Source organism: Parambassis ranga, chromosome 10, assembly GCF_900634625.1.
Source record: "Parambassis ranga chromosome 10, fParRan2.1, whole genome shotgun sequence".
Classification (NCBI taxonomy): domain Eukaryota; kingdom Metazoa; phylum Chordata; class Actinopteri; family Ambassidae; genus Parambassis; species Parambassis ranga.
This window is the reverse complement of record NC_041031.1, coordinates 15740706-15760155: the sequence shown is the minus strand read 5'-3', so window position 1 is coordinate 15760155 and position 19450 is coordinate 15740706. Positions and strand designations below refer to the sequence as shown.

At 40.0% G+C, this 19450-nt stretch overlaps 2 protein-coding genes across 3 annotated transcripts; both read right to left on the bottom strand.

The window, feature by feature from the left end:
* Positions 1–896: 896 nt before the first annotated feature.
* On the bottom strand, positions 897–10392 carry lamp2 (lysosomal-associated membrane protein 2). Of its 2 annotated transcripts, none has more exons than XM_028415879.1 (9): positions 10235–10392; positions 8378–8490; positions 7786–7996; positions 7555–7716; positions 7238–7461; positions 7031–7150; positions 6676–6730; positions 6427–6597; positions 897–2759 (listed from the first exon to the last, which is right to left on the bottom strand). In XM_028415879.1, exons 1-9 carry the CDS (start codon positions 10278–10280, stop codon positions 2617–2619), a joined length of 1245 nt encoding a protein of 414 aa, XP_028271680.1. In that variant the 5' UTR covers positions 10281–10392; the 3' UTR covers positions 897–2616. The 2 variants fall into 2 exon arrangements, with proteins under 2 accessions (XP_028271680.1, XP_028271681.1); XM_028415880.1 differs by lacking the exon at positions 897–2759 and adding an exon at positions 2933–5767.
* Positions 10393–10600: 208 nt separating this feature from the next.
* On the bottom strand, positions 10601–19061 carry cul4b (cullin 4B). The gene is made up of 20 exons (XM_028416404.1): positions 18136–19061; positions 16784–16899; positions 16588–16691; positions 16401–16470; positions 16210–16283; positions 15968–16130; positions 15685–15774; positions 14641–14723; positions 14484–14551; positions 14249–14367; positions 13962–14154; positions 13753–13857; positions 13555–13665; positions 13367–13452; positions 12913–13020; positions 12680–12793; positions 12489–12594; positions 12203–12375; positions 11969–12121; positions 10601–11668 (listed from the first exon to the last, which is right to left on the bottom strand). Exons 1-20 carry the CDS (start codon positions 18593–18595, stop codon positions 11573–11575), a joined length of 2592 nt encoding a protein of 863 aa, XP_028272205.1. The 5' UTR covers positions 18596–19061; the 3' UTR covers positions 10601–11572.
* Between the last annotated feature and the right edge of the window lie 389 nt (positions 19062–19450).

Here is a 19450-nt window from a genome sequence, read left to right as displayed (position 1 = left end):
TATTGTGGTACAAGGACGAGCAGATGAGTTAGATGTACACTGCGCCCCCTGGTGAGCTGATCGATGGACGCCCTGCATCACAAATGAGAATGACAGAGTACAGAGAACTTATCCAGGACTTTGTAGACTGGTGCCATGGAAACCGTCTCCAGATCAACGTGGGTAAAATCGAGGAGCAAGGCAAAACCAGTCCTGCCCTACATTAGTGAACATCTGGGGACTGGACTTGGAACAGTGGACTATCCCAGTACCTGGGTGTTCATCTGAACAATAACCTGGACTGGCCGCACTTTACAAAAAGGGCCAGAGCAGACTCCACCTACTGAGGAGACTCGGGTCCTGGAGTGCAGGGACCACATCCTCCCTGATGGAGAACACCCCTCACCCCGTGCACAGCACTGAGCAGCTCCTTTAGTAACAGGCTGCTCCATCCATGCTGTGTGAAGGAGCACCATCGCAGGTCCGTTCACACAAATATATACGTATGTATACTGAGTTAACAACTATACTACCTCCTGCTATATATTGGCTCTTTTATACAGTACAATAGCTGTTTCTGCTCTTATAGTGTAAATTCTGTTTATATTCTCTTTGTATTCATTTATATTTATTTTTTATATTTTTGCTATTTTGTGTGTTTCTATCTTTCCTGGCTGCTACCACTGTGGGGGACTGATAAAGGATTAATTTATCTTATCCTACACATAGGCCTACTAGTCTAATGTGTGCAACTGTGACAGCTGCAGCAAGGGTCACACCGGTTGTAAAAAAGCATGAAGCTGATCAAAGTCATGGCAGCAGTTTAGTTTAAAGCCATTAACCTTTGGATTGTCACAAGACTCTTCTTCTTCACCTTCACAATAAAAGCAGGATCCAGACAGTAAGAACGACAGTTGTACAAAACAAGAACAAAACTTTATTTCATTGGTTCCCCACTAGTGTTGACCGAGCTCATCATATCACATTCTTCATCAGATGGAGACAAGCTTCAAGCAAGCAACTCAGAGGTGCATAACAGAAAGGCACAAAACTGTCGGGGAGCGATCGAACAGACAAGAACCAAGGAGCGGTGTGGACTGGAGAAATCACCCATACTTGAACTACTCCTGTTTATTGTACTGTCATGTGGAGGGCGGTGTGTGTATTTTAACATTTTTTTTTAAGAGCAGATCAATGTACAAAGTTTGGTCCTGGTCATCAGTGTAAGCCTAACACTGTGTTACACAGGATCACAAGGGAACACGATCATTATTTCACTAAGTACTCACATGGAAAGTAGTGTACAATTCAAGAAAATAAAAATCTTCCATCTGCCTATCATAAGTGACACAAACATAAAAACCTAACATCAAATTAATGTCTGGTCCCGATGCTGGTAAAGTTCCCTTTCATCAAGCTACAGTGACTCTATGTGCAACAGGCATTCAATTATGTTACATGACGAATTATTGAAAAGGTGGTGGATGAATGACAGTGGCTCTATTAGCTTGCTCTTACATTCATTTCATCAAAAAAAAAAAAAAAAAAAAAAATCAACGTCATTCATTCTATACAAGAGAGTAATTTACACATATACTATTATACAGCACAGGAACCCAGAGCGAAAAGCTTCTCTGAGGCAGGGAGGAGGTGGACGGCTGCTCACAGCCAGGAATTTAACTTTTTTAAAACATGCAATATATAATCAAACGATGCAATATCAATCTTGATCCTGTATGTGGCATTAAAGCAAAACAAACTATAGAGGTGGTTGCTTGGATCATTTTGAAACTGGGTACAACAAATAAGCTGAGGGTTAACGTTTGATATTTTGTTTAGGGAGATGCTGCCTCACAGGGGAAACAAAAAGAAGCACAAATTTGGGAAGCTTCTGATGCAAGGTTGGATTTCTTTTTTTAAAGAGCTGTGAGGGCTGAAAACAAGGAAGCAGCAGGGCTGGATTATACAGACTGGTAGCCAGTGCGACTCTTCCTCCGACCAATCAGGTAAGAGATAAGCACAAGGATGATTAGGAAGCTGAGAGCGATGCCCACTGCTATGGGCACCAAAAAGCTCAGATCAGAGTCCAGGAAACATTCCTCAGCTGACAGACAGACAGGAAGACAAACAAAAGAGACGGCAGGTTAGCACTTCAGCAGAAAACTGCTGCCAGGGGTAAGAAGCAAGCGGTTAGAGAGTTAGCAAGAAGAGACCAGGACCTACAAAGTAAGTGGAATAAACAATGTAAGCGTAGTGTAGATATGAGGTTAACAAGCATGAAAAGGAAACAATCTAGTCATGTCATGCATAGTGTTCAAAGGAATTAATAAAATAGGCTGGGTCAATTATGATCAATACTCCTAGCAAGCCTGTCTGCCCCCATTATAAAACAGGAACAGGTGAGCTTATCATAAAAACTGGAACATCACTTTTAAGATTAAATCAGTTAAATCTGGTGTTCGCAGACAGACCAGCTTCCCAGTTTCCAGTCATGATGCTAATCAACCAGTCATGAGTCAACACCACATAAAATGTAGACACAACACATACTGGAAAATGTCCCACATAAGAAACACAGCAAACAGGCAGCAACTACCCACTACATAGCATAGAAAAGCTCTGGTAAGAAAAGTTGTATTAGAAAGACTCGTAGCCGGTGGCCATGTTTCTTTTTCTCCCGATGAAATAGGCCAGCAGAACAATAAGAATGAGAACAAGCAGGGCAACTCCGACAGCTATGGGAACAAGGAAACTCTCCGCATCAGCCTGGCATTCCTCAGCTAGACGAGAGTGAAGAGAGCAGAAAGGTGAATGTTTTAGAAGTTTAACGAAAGAAAAATAAAAATGTAAGGTTAATGGAGGAATAAAAAAAAAACAAAACATAAACGTTTACTCAAGGATCAAGAAGAGCAACATGTTTTTATTTCCACCTTTAAATACTAAAAAGCTCCACTGACACAATTTGAAGTCCAATTTATTATCGCTAACAGCATGAGAGAATGCAGATGAAATCAGCAGTCATTTGTATTCACAACACACACGTTAGGATGGTCTTGCAGCACAGATTCCCTTTGCTGAGCGTGCATGTGCAACATTCTCCAATATCCAAATAATGAGTCAAATCACTTCAAGTAACCATTACCAGTGAGTCACTGGGCGTGCATAACTGAAAGTTATTACTGAGCAAAGCACAGCTGTAATAAGAAGAAGCTTGTTTGGATGATTTATTGAGAGATTATATCCTTATTGTTTGGGTGCTGCAAAACCATCATCATTATAATTAAGGCAATGGAGTTTGTACAAAGCTGAATTACACAAAACAACAATCACAAGAAAAACAAAAACAATAATCAAAGCTCATATTTGATTGACACATATACAAATGACCTGGAGAAGCAAAATTTATGAGCAAACATTTCTGGTAGCAAAGAGCCGGAACAATGCAAACAGTACACAGCACTGCTAGAAAACAATATACAGCTACCGCCATGTCTCATTGGCTTTCTATCAATATTATAAAAATAGACCTACTCTGGCTTGACGACACTTCACTGCAATTTCCTGACGTAAAGGTCCTGAAAACCTATTCTCAGCTTCTTTCTTTGATGAATTCTTACACACAGAGAGGAGATTGATAAGTCATAGGCCTAAAGGAAGAGGAGGTGACTCACACCGCTGTCGGTACATGCACATGGAGTAACTGAATAATTATGTAGAAGTGTCACACTAACAGCTTTTGTGGTATTGCTGTTTGGGTCAACTGAATATTGCAAGCCAAGGTTTACTACTGAAGGGGGTCCATGAGGACAAAACCCGGGGAAAGAGTCCCTCCTCTACGAAGGGTTAACTCATAAACTGCTGAATTCAAAGCATTACTTTTGCCTACTTTGTGCTGACTTGCGATATTCACTTGATGCTTTCTGCATAATGACTCAGAGCTGAACTGCACAGACATGTAGAGACAGCTTCTCCTCCTGAGTTACCAATCACACCCTTATTCTTGAGCACGTTATCTGCTTACAGCTTCAAGGAAACCTGATCAAACCACAATCACATGGTCCTGATGAGATGACCTGAGCCTTTCAACAGAATAGCTTGATCTACACTTTGAGAGTAGGTAGCATGGATTAGATGGATTAGGGCCGAGATAAGCTAACCAACTCCTGGCTGTAGCTTTAAATGTTAACACAATAGCAACCTTAACCTTCTCATAAAGTGTTAAACCATTTTTTCTTGTCTTCTGTTCAAACATCTGTCTCTGACGATAAGTTTTCAAGAGCTTTAACGTCTCCTGATCCAGCTGCAGCACTCAAGAGGCCAAGCCCAAACCTTTACACAGGTCAGATAATGCGACAACTTGCATCTTTAACATAAGCAAAACTTACAAGAGTGTCTTTATTTAGTGCATTTATATGCAAATATCCTCGTTTCAGAATCATCTGTGCTGAAAGTGAATATCTACACAATAGTACTATCCCTTTTCTAAACCTAATGCCAGAATGGCTTTTCTCTTCAGTCTAATTCTCTGACTGGAGTGTGTCCATGTAGAAATGCACTGGTGTTATTCGGAGAGTGCAGCAGGAATGTCAGCTTTTTGGAAGCCAATGAGGGAATTTGCATCATGGATATACATTTTTAGAAGAATCAAAGCAGGATAATCTTAGTAACAGGCATAGAAGTATTATAGAATAAAACTGCAGCACGGTCGCATGACTACCACCACCAAACTTACCACTCTTACCTCGACTACAGCACAAACAGTGGGGTAGTTTGTGTCGTAAAATAAAGACAGGACAATTTTGTGAGCTTAGTAGTCATTCCAGCTGCACTCTAAAACACCAATGATGGCTTCATCACAATGAGCCACAGTTAAGGTCGATTTTAAACATGTCAGAATACCTTCAGCGAGAAAAGCCTGTCAGACAACACATGTCATGTGGAACCACAAGACAAAAGTCCCAATGTTACACCTGCTCTACAGGCAACACTGTGCTAAAGCATAACTTTCTATATGGAACAGACATTTATTCTTGTTAGCAGATTTCAGGGAACAAAGGAAGAAAGCTGCTTGATGCTTTTCTGTACGTCTTGATAATTATGGGGATGAAAGGTCAACAGAAAACAGAAAATCAAATGTGTTTAAAGATTAACAAAGCAAACACAAAGGGAATATGTGCTGAACAAGTGCAGGATCCCCTATCAACACACTCCAATAATCACACATTTTGGGTTGAAAATATGTGAATCATTTACTGTGATGCTCACCTTCTATGAGACTGTAATGATTGATATTTTAAAGAAAGGTTCTGTGGATCTTGCACTTGTCCGTTAACAAAAAGCACAACAAAAGGGAAAGACAGGAAAATAAAACACAAACAGTGGGGGGGTAGACAAGTTTGGTCCTTGAGAGGAACACTTTCTCATTAAATATGATTAAAGACCACAGAGTCAACTCTAAATATGTCCCATAATAATCAATAGCTTCAATTATAACCGACAGTAAAATTGAGTTTGGGACAGTTGTGATATTAAAAGCTACGTTCTGGGTTTTTTTCTTTTAGGTTTTAACTTTTGTTTCAACGCCAATTTAACCACCTGCACATGAAGGACAAGGACCAGGCTTGGGATCCCGCATGATATTTGAGGTTCTAAAGGGTCTGATATCCAACGTAAGTCTTTCTTCGACCAATCACATAAGCAATCACTACAATGAGAATCAAGCCAGCCAGAGCAGCGCCAACAATGATTGGGATTAAGATGGTGGTGTCATCCAAAGAACATTCATGTGCTGCAGATAAAAGGACAGTCAGTCAACAGGTGGAACAGTCAGGAGGTTTAAAACACATTCTGAGAGACTAGAGTGACACAGCCGGAAAGCAGTTCAGGCCATCTGCCATGTATTAAAAGCTACTGTGACAAAACATCCAGACCTTACTGCTACAAAGGCAGCTTTTAATGAACTGAATGAATGTCTGACCCAATGGTTACTTTATAATAAGGATTCAGGTGGATGAACCTGATGTCTCAGAAAGGTTTTTTTTTAAACAGATTTTTCTATATATAATATATAAATGCGTCAAATGGCAGATTATGCATTATTTAAAGTGTGTTAAATCACATGTGGAGCTAATCGTTCAACTTTATTTCCCTGTTTCTGTGTGAATGTATCTGCAGCTTTTTTTATTTTACTCTAAATTCAATCTATAGGAATTGACTATAGATGACTGTATGACTGTGTGTTTTTTAATGAGGTACTGAACTGCCTTATTATTAGAAGGTGATTTGCAAACACTGCCTCAAACACATAGTGGAACAAACCTACAATAAAATCTATCTTCCTCATTTCAACGTTTACACAGTGACTCCCTAGTGACTGTGTCAATATAACAACAGTTGCAGACAGAGTTAGAAATAAAATATAAACAGCGAAACGAAGGAATCACCCACCTGTGCTGAAAACACCCTTGTTGACTGCAAAGGGCTGCACTTGCAGGTTGAAGGTGTAGAGGGTGAGAAGGCTGGTGATGGTGTAGTTCTGCTCCTTGTTGCACATGTAGGAGGTGCCAAGCGATGCCTCCCACAGACTCAGGTTGGTGTTCGCCACAGAAAACACTCCACCTTCAACAAAAAGTCTCTGTGTTAGTTTTCTTGTCAGTGTGCCTGCATGTGGGTAGATAATAAGATTCTTCTAATTACCAGGGCTCGTGTTTATGGTAATATTCAGAGCATGTAGGCGGAATTTCTTTGTTTCCTGTAAGAGTTTAGAAACAAATATGAACATTTGATTAAATCACACCTTGGCAGCTCAATATATTACTAATACCTGAAGCAGAGTCAGTGTGACATCTATAATACAAACATGTTTCCTCCCGTTTTGGGTATTGTCACTGTTATTTCTGTTTGGTTACATAATGTTAGCACCATGCTTCTATTTCAGCTATTATCAAACACAGCAACACTAGACTAAAAGCTAGGTTAATAAAAAACTGACATGAGATGATTGACAAATGTGTCCTTGTGTGTGTGAATCTTTTTCCTTTTCTGGACTTACATTAGTAAAGGTGAACATGATGCTCATTGACTCAGACACCAGCAGAAGCTCACTGCTGTTCACTCCACAGGATCCAGACACGTGGGTCCCATTTGTCTCAAAGTTCATCTCTTGATATTTCTAAACAAGAAAATAAAGTGGTTAGAAGGTCATTAGCATACCGTCTGTAAAACAAAGAGTCTTAACAATATGCGTTGAAGCACATACGTCTCCCTGCTTGAACCCAACGCGCAGGCCAAAGTTGGCCAGCAGACAGGCTGTGCTGTTCTGATCAGGCTTGATGCTGTACTTCCCAGTGGGGGGTGTGGGGAGGCTGGGTGTAGGAGTGGTAGTAGGTGCTGCTGTGGTAGTAGGTGCTGCTGTGGTTGTACTGGTAGCAGGAGTGGTGGGGGGAACAGGGGTGGAGGGTGTGTCGGCAGCACAGGCAGTTACTGTTTGTGGAGATGACAGAGAACAGAGCATTAACACAAAGCTAAGAGAAACACGACGGCCCATCTGAGATGTGTCATGGCATCTAAACTTACTGTTCTCACTCTTGCTACCATTACTGACAAAAGCCTGTATGAGCACGTTCCACAGAGTCATGTTAACCGTATCAACTTCGACCACTTCTTTACTGTGGCAGGAGTAGCAGGTGTCCATGCCTATGTTTGTAATCTGAGGCTTTGCAGTCACAGATGCTGTTCCTAAAGACAGACAGAGATTTTTAAATTGTGTATAAACTTGTTTACATATACGTCAGATGTCAATGTTACCATTTGATATGGCTTTCGGGAAGAAGGTAGTGTCACTCAGGTTGTAAGAAAAGGTGATGTTTTCTGCCCTGTAAGTGTTTCCACTCATGATGAACTGCACACTCCAGGAGTGTCCATCTCCAAAATTAAGCTTCAGTGTTGAGCTCGTGTTGTCACATTTACTTCCATCTGATGTGACGCTAGCAGGAAGTTCAAACACTGCTGTGCTGGTCTGAAAGACAGCAGGATGAAACAGACAAGGTTAAATCAAACACCCTTTACACTATTTACCTTTCAAATTATATATTTATTTCTGTGATTGTTTTCTATTGCACAATTCACAAGGGAAAAGAAAAGACATGACAAGTGCAGGATATGCACCAGGAAACGACACGTGCTGACTCGCAAGAATCTGCTTTTTTTTGCTTTCTTTGTAGTAACTCCCCTCCATTCGCCCTTTCCAGGAAGACGCTTGCTTCCACAACACTGTCTGAGTGGACTGATAAGAGCAGAGCTGGGAAGTATTTCATAAAGACTCTGCTTGTTGTACTAAATATACAGGTGGCCTTTGTAACACACCTTGTGTTCAGGGTGGCTAAGACCAGACACTCACCTTATTGCCATCTATTTCATAGTTAACCGAGAAGTTCAGCATGAGATTGGCATAGAGGCATAACTTGCCATCTTTTGTGACATTCACCACGGTGCCACACGACAGCTGGAACACTGAAAAGAAAAAAAAAACAACACTTTTAACATGTAAAGTAAATAATTATAATGAACAGAAATTACTCCAGGTACTAATAAAGGTTTCATCATAACACGTATAAACGTTAACATGTTCAGACTTCTTCAATCAGTGCTACAGATGCATTCTTTAGAGGGAGCCGATCCTAGAACAGAACACCCTTCACCCCTCAACCAACACCATGTATGAACAAAATCAGTTTGGGGACTCCACTCAAAAGCAGGCGGAAACAAACTAAAATCAAAATTCCACACTGTGAAATGAATTATATTGCACACAACTACCACAGTGTTGTAAATATCTAGTTCAGCTCTCACGAAAGTGAAAGCAAACACTATTTAAACTAAGATTAAAATATAATATTTTATATATTGTATATACATACACAATTGCAACAGTGTGGATTTTACCAGCTCTGAGAAACTGAATACAAATTAACAGTGTACAAAGTCCATATAGATTAACTATGGTTTGATGCTAGGTCATCAACTCAACTCAACTGACATGTCATAATGCTTCAGCAGCATTACATAAATCTATAAAAACTCATCTTTAGCAATAACCTACAGAGATCTTTAAGCTTGGCTACACCTAAAGTCCCTCACACTTTCCTAGAAGCCAGTATTATGAGAACACCTAATGTTAGCATGTGTGATAAGGTCATTTACAATGGCAGCATAGCTGAAATACCTTATATGGCCACATCATTTGCTATCTATCTGCACTAGACATGAACTTTCAGGAAAACAAAACCAGTGGCGGCTAACTTGATCACTGCAAAGCAATTAGCAGCTGAGTTCTTATGATAAATGTTTGCTAGGTCAACAGACGGATTTGAAATGCTAAGCGATGTTTTAAAAAGTGATGAGTGTTATTCTGATGTCTGTTGTTTAATAACGTTTATGCAAGTCATCCTATTGTGATGCTAGAAGGCTAACTTATTTGTTCCTTCGCTTTCGGTAGCAGTGCGCTGCAGCTCTACAGTCACGTGCTAACTTACAGTAAACTGACCGTGGTGAAGTTGCTAATGCTAACAGTATGAGTCAGTTTGTTTAATGTCGTTTCAACTCAGTTTAGAGACGGTTTTTTGTCTCTTAACACTGGTGTCTATATAGCTACCTTCATTTAGGAGCCGATATGATGGCTGTTATGTCGCTACAACAATGGGTTTCATCATTAACTTGACTTTAATCTTTCAAAACAACTGTTATCCAACCAACAAGCTAACCGCTAAGTTAGCTCGCGTCAGTATCCTTAAACATTAGCTTATATTAGCTTACAACGTAGCGGCTAAACTAACGTTATAAAGCATTTTAAAACATTTATTTGGCTGTTGCGAGTCAGATTAAACACAAATCGCCATCTGACATCGTTTTATAGCTGCGCGCAGCCGTTTGGCTGTGTGTCAGTTTTATGTTGACGTAGGAAACAATTAGCAACGAAGCCACAGGAAAAGCTCAGAAGCAGACACTGCTTTCGTTTTAAGATCTGAACAACAAATCCCCCACATAGAAAAACATTTTAGGTCTACACAGTCTGAGACAAGGGACTACAAAGAAAGATATTCTTTACATTTCTTTTCTAAGGGGAAGCATTTAGCCTGACCTCAAAGGCGCCAGGCCCTGGGTGTCCCAGAAGTTTAATCCGTCACCTCTCAGAAAGCGTTTTTTTTTTTTTTTTTATTCTTCTGATTTGTAGATAAATGAATGTGATCATACATACCGAGTCCAAGAGTGAAGAAAAACACAGATGCAGCATGTCGGGACATTATCGCGTGGTATTTTTTGGAGTGCCAGTCACCGGAGAGAGAATGAAAACAGACGACAGCGGCGCTCAGTCAGCAGCGTTTTAGGATGTAGCTGAGCCTCCGCCGACTGTAATGGAAGTCAGATGACAGGAAGTCTGTCAAACCTAAAAGAGGTGTGGACTAGTGTTTTTTTTTTTTTTAAGTTAATTATTGTACTTTATGCATTTTAGCCTCAAAAGAATGTCAATGTTTATTAGCGTGTGATAACAAAAACTTATTAATAACCTTTTTTTTTATACAAATACAATGTTTGGCAACCAGTGATTAAAAATGAAAACCGATTGAAACAGTTGTTTTAATCTGAAGCAATAAATCTAACAGACTTCTACAAACATGTCGGATCAATCACTTTTAATCCTCCTGTCTAGGCTTTTTCAGCATGACCTGCAAGACCCACAGAGAGAACAGTAAAGAAAGTGTGTGTGTGTGTGTGTGTGTGTTATGACACCAGAAATGACTTCTCATTGTGCTGTGCTTTTAGTATACCACATTCTAAGTGTTAACAAAATATCTAACAAGCAGATGACTGTCAGATGTCACTTCTGTGATGTATGTACAAAAACATACAAAGAAAATAAAAGTCAAAACTTAAATGCATATACTTGAACAACTGAACTGTCTCAGCAGCTTGAATAAACCCTATAACAGAAGAAGTGCTCCTTTTTTTTGGCACAAACTGCTCTGAACATTTTGTGTTCATGATCACAGCATTGTCGTACGGCTACATTGCTGCAGCGTCACACATTTGACACAGATATTACCCCGAATTGGCCACATTTGACAGTTACTGAAGAAACAAGCATCAGTTTAATGTTTTGATCCGTTTTTCTCTCCAACATGTGGTACATTTAGAGCATTGGTAACTTTTGCTTGGCGAAAGGAACAAAAGGACTTAATAGCATATTGATTCAAACTATGGACAAAGAAGAACCTAAGTTTGAAAATAAATATTTTCCTCTTCATTAAAAAAAAAAAGAGCAAACTGAACAATATCTGTGTGTCTTCCATGTCCGAGCTCTCTCAGAGGCACTGAGAAATATGGACAATACTCTCTTTTCAATGGGCATGCAGTCCATAGGATCACAAGACCCCTGACAGAAAACCCTGTGGAGCAGTAGCCATTCACATGTCGGTCGTTGGGTTGAAGATGATAATGTTAACATCCACTGGAGCAAAGGATTTAGAGACCGATCACTCAGAAGAGCTTTCATTCAGACTGGACCGTGTGCATTTTTTTTTTTGCTTTTTTTTTTCTAGGCCACGTAGTTGTACTGGTTGGAGTTCTCCTTGTCACGTTCCATATAGTCCCTGTCAATAAGAGACTCTATCCTCTTCTTCAAGTCAGCAGGCTGAAAGTAAGAAAGGACAGAGAGGGGGTTAATACATGACAACATTTCTAATGAGGTGTGAGGGGTGGGAAAAACTTCCACAGAGCAAGTTATCATAGAGAGGCCTGGTCTCCGATTTAATTTAAATACAAACTATTCAAAATTTCCTTCATATAATTTCAGAGGCCAGGAAACCGGTCCGAGTTCAACTGGAGCTTTTGTGGCTTCTCCTCTCTCATCCCTCCTTTAATTTCCTGTCACCTCTCTAATGCTGCTGTGTAATAACAGACGGACACAGAGATTCACAGTCCTGCTTATCACCTTGACAGGAAACTTGAGCTGGTTGTACACCTCAGACATCAAGAGATTATGGCTCAGAGCCTTCCTCATCTTCATGATCCGCACAATGGCAGCATCAATCTGGTACTGACGATCCTGAAAGACTCGTTCTGTGGTGCTGGCTTGTTCTTCCACCTTGGGTTAAAAAAAAAAAAAAGTTAAATGATCTCCTCGCACCTTGAAGCTAGTTAAATGCCAATGAGACAGCGGTTATACCGTTTCTTTCATCTGAATCTGGTTTATTTTGATCCTGAAGAGCTTATGTTTGAAGTCGTCGTTGCAGGAAAACTTGTCACCGTCCTCCACATCTTTGCTTTTTGGGATCTTGGTGAGGACTCGAGCTTTTCCACATGCAAGTGACTGCAACGTCCGCCGCAGTTCACTGTCCTCTGTGAACAGGAAGGCACATAAGCACCATTTTAAATCAGTGGTGCTAATTATGCCTTTTTCTGTGTGAAAAATCAATATGCGGTCTTACACACTTTGATGTGATAATACAAACCTATTCCTGTTGCCAGTTTGATCTCCTCCAGGGTAAACTCCTCTCCTTCATTAAACATCAGCAGCACAAGTGTTTGGAAAAGTGATACCTGAAGCTCCTTCTTGCCCTTTTAAAGTGAAAATGGAAACAATGAACATTCAGCTAATTCACCTCCGTATAACACAAGATCATTTCATAAAAAGAGTTATAACCTCTTTAAATTCAGCTTTTAAGACACAATGGCCTAGTGTTGATTGCCACTGCAGTTTCCTGCCACTGTGTTTGCCCAGGTAGAAAGTCTTAAATATCTCTTGGAGTCGCACCATCTGGACAAAGATAACAGGCGTTACACAGCGACACACTGTATATTTATTGCAGGACGGGTTATAAAAAAACAGCATGTTCTAAAAAAAAAAAAAAATCTCAATATTTGCTCAGCCCTTACTTCAGGAGGCAGGTGCACTTCCATGGGGACATAGGTTGGCCAGTAGCCCATAGTGAGGATGTTCACCGTCAGCTCAATGTTACCGGGAATGTTTTGGCACTGCATATACTAAAAGAACACAGACACACATGACATGTCCATAAACTGCACATCTATCAATCGGGTTTATCAGAGAAGGACGCAGAATCCATGATTAAAACCTGCTAAATATATACCACTTATAATGAAGTAATATCAAAATGAATGCTGCTCTTGTTTCTGTTCAGAGTGTATTATTGATATTTAGCCTGTTTCATGCATGCACCCTGTGTTTGTTTAAATATTTATTTTTAGGTTTGATAGGGCTTCGCAATAATTAGTGTCGGTGATTCATGTACAGCTGTTTTTCTTACATAAACCATCATCATATTCATATATAATCAGACATGCTACATGGATCATCTTTTAGATATACCTGTTTGAACTGCACCATGATGTCTTTAGAAAGCTCCATGTCCTTAAACATTCCCTCCAGCTTGCTGGTGAAGGCCGCTCCACATTCTGAGAAATCACAGAAAAAGTCAAAGCACAATCAGTTTCAATGTCAGCAGCAACTTTTATCTCTTTATACATTGTAAGAGGTGGCAGTGATGGATGACTGACCATGTTTCAGCTTTGACAACATAGATTTTTCAGCATCCACAGAAGCACTTTTTCCAACCAGCAACCTCTTGGCTAGATCCTTTTTGTAAAAGGCCTCAAAAACATCTTTACCTGCAATGATGACACATGTTAAAATGAGAGCAGCCACCAAAAGGGAGCAAATACACAGCTGAAACTAATGAGTTACGAAGTTATTACCATAGATGAACCTAAAGATAATCATGATTTTATCGAGCATCTTCTCCAGTTCTTCATCTGTTGCTTCTTTGTTTCCTGCCCTGAGCTTTGAATCCACATGTTTTGCTGTAAACAAAGATATTTCCATACATTTATAGATCATGAAGATGGTGATCATATGCAGGCTTATATTGCAGGCTGTTATAAATGAGAAAAATGCCAACACTGACCTATGAGCTCTGCAGGTTTATTTGGCCGTTTGTTGATAAATGTTTCGAAAGCTTCTTTCATGGCATTGACAAATTTTTCATTCTTCATGAAGCACACGTCAATGATGTGATCCACCTTGTCTTTGAAGTCTAACAACTCTTGCACCATTGTTTTATCTTTTTCTGGATTGATTACGATTGTGCTTCCGAAAGCCTGGAAGTAGAGTTTTAAGACATTGGAAAACAGTGTTAAAATGTGTACATAATCATCTTCATACTGCATTGTCTTCGTGTTGTCATAATCATACCTTTATGTATTCTATCCAGTGCTGCAGGAGCACCTGAACACCACCTCGCACTCGACTGAAGAGCTGATAGAGAAGAGACAGATCCTGAATTCTGTTCTCATCCAGCAGGTGAGTCAGCCCTGCAATATTACAACACAACACAACAGTCAGCCCAGCAATGCAATGTGAACAGGGCGGCCAGGACATTCTCTGCTGCTGCAATGCTGCTCGTGTACGTTTGTTTACTGCAGTGTACCTTTCTGCAGAGTAGCAGTGAGATGTTCACCCAGCAGCTGTTTCTCCACTGTAGCAATGAGCGGCTTTCTGAGAGGAGGAGGAAGAAAGGTCAGGTTACACGCAAATCCCCGTCTGTGTTGAGTTGCAAACTGTCTACGCTCCGGTCTAACACTCACTGTGTGCTCTGGTCTAGATATGTGATGACTCTGTCGGCCTCCTCCTCCAGGCGTTTGTTTACATGGTGGAGATATTCTGGGACCTTTGAAATAACAAGATGAGGAAAACATCATTTGTGACATGTTGCAACACATTTAATTAACTTTAAAGATACTGTCACTTTCATCAGCTTCTGACATGCTGCTTTGTGAAATACAGCTAAGATCCATCCACATAATTTGTACTTTCTACTTTCTGCCTTGTAATATAATGAAACTTGGCATCACTGTTACATTTGATTTAATAAATCCTAATCTGAAGACCGACACTGAAAAATGACTAGCTGCTTTTATTTCAATGTTAAATTAATTGTTGTTACACGAGTTCTCATCAGCACAAAGATAAAATATTTAGTTGAGCAGGTAAAGTCTATGCAGAGTGTGCAGGTACTTAACATAATGTGTCTAAAGAATAAACGGTTTAAATAAAAGCTTTTAAGGCTGTCAGAAACAAACTCTGAGGCCCTTAGATCAAAACCAGAAAACACAATAAAATTCTGATTTCAAGGTTTCACAAGCTGCCAATCACAGAGTGAAAGTTTTTGTACTTCTGTTACTTTAATCAAATGAAAAAGGGGTTTTCAATCTCTAATAAAAATAAAACCTTCACTAAAAGCATGTTGTGCCTGCACTGCATTCTGATCTCCTGTAGTTATCAACAGTGGAAATGTTTGTTTTCCCCTCATCTAGGATGGATGTCTGGTTGTAGTTACATTTTTTAACACTAACACAAGATATTGAGCCATGTCTGTTTCATTTTGACATCTAGAAACCTAAACCTACATGCTGCACAGTACAGTGAGACTATGTTATTGACATATTGCTTTGTTTATGCAACAAAACATGCACTATAATCAACAACAATGCTCGAACAGCTGCTTGAAATAATAAAAATAATTATCATTTCTTTTTAGCAACTAAATGATTGAAGTGATAGTGATTGAATCAGTAAAAATACACTTCAAAAAGCACATTGTGTCCAGTGTATCAGGCCACATAACCCACCTCCCTTTCCTGCATTAGCCTCTGTCCCTCGGCAGCGTATAGGCGATTAGTTTCCTCCAAAAAGCGCTGCTCAAAAGAGTCTTGATAAATCTGTCAGAGAGAGAGACAGAGAGAACACCGGTTTTCTGACAGTGCATCACAACCTGTGAAGGTGACAATCCCAAAGACCACATCTGACAAAAATATACTTTTCTTAGAGTGCAGGTCAAATCCAAACCATCTGTTCCAATACTCACTAACAAACTCATCACTTAGAGTAATAAAGACTTGATCGGTCTGTTACCTGCAAGTCAGAGAGCATGCTCAGCAGGCTCCTGAGCAGACTGCGGTCTATCGCCTCCCCATTTCGCTCCCTCTCAATGAGCAGCAGAATCCCATCGATAGTTTTACTCTGGACCTTCAGGTCACTGATGATGTAGAACCTGAACAGCTCCAGACCCATGTCCCTGCAGACCACAGCGGCACAGATCATCAGCACCCATACAGCACAGATATTACTCATACATGATGTAGCTGATCACTCACCAGATAGACGGCAGCATTGAATTTTGTAAAACATAAGTGCGATCCAAAAACAAGAAAATACTCCTAATCATAATCTGTAAAATAAAGACATGACCAGTGAGAAACAAGAACTGAAAACATCACCCTGATCTTGAACTACTTTTGAAACTTTACAAAGTTCACAACTTTTTAAAAGCAGTTATAAATCCTACCATTTGTCTGCAGTGATCTTGCCAGCACTTATCAATTTTCTTTAGAAAAAGCACACTGTCCAGGGCATCCGTAAGGACAAAGTTAAGGCCACATTTAGTTCGAGAGTGTTACAGCACAGTAAGACGAAGCCAGATCCACACAGCGTAATAACTGTTAAGATTTAGTAACTGAAAGTGTAAAGGATATTCTCTGAATTGATCGATTTGCGCCTTGATGTGGTCTTCACACACGGCCCTCAGTTGCTTGTAAAGCTTGTCAGATATCTTATGGGAGCACAGATTTTCAACTGCCTGAGAGGAGAAAGTAAGAAGAAAAATGTCATAAAAGGAGATCAGACGTACAGTAAGTGTCCTCTGAAAGGTCAGCAAGTCGCCTCCAATACCTGGTAGAGCTCCTCTAGATTGTACTTGATGGAAGTGCTGTTCTGTATGGCCTCCACTGCCTCCTTTAGCTTCTGCCAGGTGTCCTGTGTGTAGTTCTCGGGTAACTTTGGCTTTTCTGTGATCAAAACAAAACGCAACAGGCTGAAACCACAATCTGGACCATTACGCTGTGTCACCAGTGTCAACTGACAACAGAGCAACTGGGCTTACATATGTCTGCTCTGAAGTGTCAGTATTGACATAAAATCAGATATTACATGACAGAATTGTATTACTAGATCTTTGCTGAGTCTTTTCTGTAACTTACACTACACTGATAATTATGCATTAATTCCTACGCAGGTTTAAACTAAGTGGTGCAACCCTTTCTTTAGTATTATTATTATTATTATTACAGGCTCTAATACGTTCTATTTAGAGTATTGATTGTTGTCTATTTGTTGTTCTTGTGTGCTGATTGCTTGGCTTTCCTGCAACTACTACTGTTTGGACACTGATGCCAGTACTGGCAATTTCTCTGATATTGCCCAAGCTGCAGAATTAAGTCTCTCCAAGTACATCCATCCATCCATCCATCTTCTGAACCTGCTTTGTCCGGTAGCACCGGGTCACAGGGTGCTGGATCCACAGCTTATCTAAGCACATCTGATTTATACAAGTAAAACATTGCCTTCTTGTGTTGACAAGACTGTTTTAAGGCACTACTACAATTACAGTGTGTGCGGTTTAAAGCCATTTTGAGAGGGAGCAACACTTTTCACACTAGAAACCAACACACAAAACATGTTAAGCTAATGAGCATGATGAGCCCACCAAAGCAAGAGGGGAAAGAGTCATATACGTTTCAAAGCAATATTTCCCAGTACTGTCAATCTGCTTTTAAAATAATAACAAAACTAAACTACTGCTAGTGCATAGTTTACTCTGACCTCTTTTGTGACTTAGTATTACAAAAAAATTTAAAAAAAATTGACTATAACATTATTACAATTTAATAAAAACTAATGAACCTCTGTGTTTTTATACCCATATAAATTCTAGTACACTGCTACTTTTATTTTAACTGTTTTAGATATGTTAAGTGAGAAAACAGTTAAACATATTGATCATTTCTGTCGAATATTGTGCCTATATTCTTTAATTGACCCCCAAAGAAGAGAGGATAGTTGTGGCTATTTATCTTCCCCTTGCTATCCAATTGTCTAAAAAGAATATTTTAAGCACTTATTTGTAGTTTGCAAACTACTGACAGTCCAGCAGGGACCACGTCACTGTAATAACCGTGGGAATGGAGTTGTATTTTGGTGTCAAGACTTTTATGGATCACACATTACATCAGTGTCTGCAGTACCTCTGAAGTTCTTGATGACTAGTTTCTTGGCTGCGCCGGGTTTACTGTTGGAGAAGGTGCCGGATCCTGCGGTTTTCGTCAGTCCGTTTGCATGGTGCCCCACGCCACCGGCCAGGAACATGGCTTTGCTTTTGTTATTGGAACACGAAGCGGCGGCAGCAGCAGCCTCCTCAGCCATTTTCACATCCAGTCCAATGAAATCAACTGAATCCTCAAACCTCAACTTCTTCTGAATGTGCAGCGGAGTGGGAGAGCAGGAGGAAGAGGAGGATGAATTCAGGGTCTTAGGAGGCGAAGAAGAGATCGTGTCACTGGTGTCTTCCCTCTCTGAGCCGTTTATTTTCCTCTTCTTCGGAGATGTGATGTTACCGCTGTCGTTTTTGACATCAGTAGCCGCGGGTCTAGCCTCCTGGGTTGGCGGTGGTGGGGGATTAGGGGAAGATAAACCTGTTGGAAACATGAAAAAACGGGAATACTAATTCTTAACAGCCAGTCTTCTGATCCGAAACTTCCAGGCTTGCCGGGGGGAAGAGCTCAGGGTCGGGGAGCTTTTATCTGTTTTAACACGGAGTGGTTTCACCCGAGTCTTTTAGCCAGTCAGTGTAAAACATACAATAAATTGCAAACTACACAGCTCCACTTGAACCTAGCCTTGTCTCTTTCTTGTTATTGCTGGCAGAAGAAGAAAGATGGTTGGCTATTGCTTCCTCTTTTTGCCTCTCTTGTCTAACCGCGCCGTAAAGTCGTTTAGTAAGAGTGGATAAGTAAAGCGACCGTTAAAGAAAAATAATTCTCTAAAGACGAACTGTAGCTACAACGCGAGCAGGCTCACGTGACGGAAAAATATCCATTAATTAACGTGGGGAAACGCGCTCGGGAAAGCTAGTCTGTGACCCCACCGGAAGTACTTTGTACAAAAGTACTTTTTGCACAAGCGTGTATTTTTTATACCGAATACGGCGCCGTGACAGTGCTTGGTCACAAGAGGGCGCCATGGCAGCGGCGTCAACGTTTGACGTCACTCATACGTTTTCCAAAAATAATAATAAAATCAAAATAAACCAATTTAAGCTACAAAAAAAATCTGTTTTGAGTCTCGAGGTGTTTTGGAGTATGGATGAAAATTGTTTTAAAATTTTACCTATGTTTTTATTATTTTTAAAATGCAAAAATATATTTTATGCATTATGTACAATAGAATATAGCATAAAAAACCTATTAAGTTGATATCACATGGCATAAAACTGTTTTACTATAGCAATAGCGTCAACATATTAAATATAAATAAATAGGCTATATATAAAATATAAATATT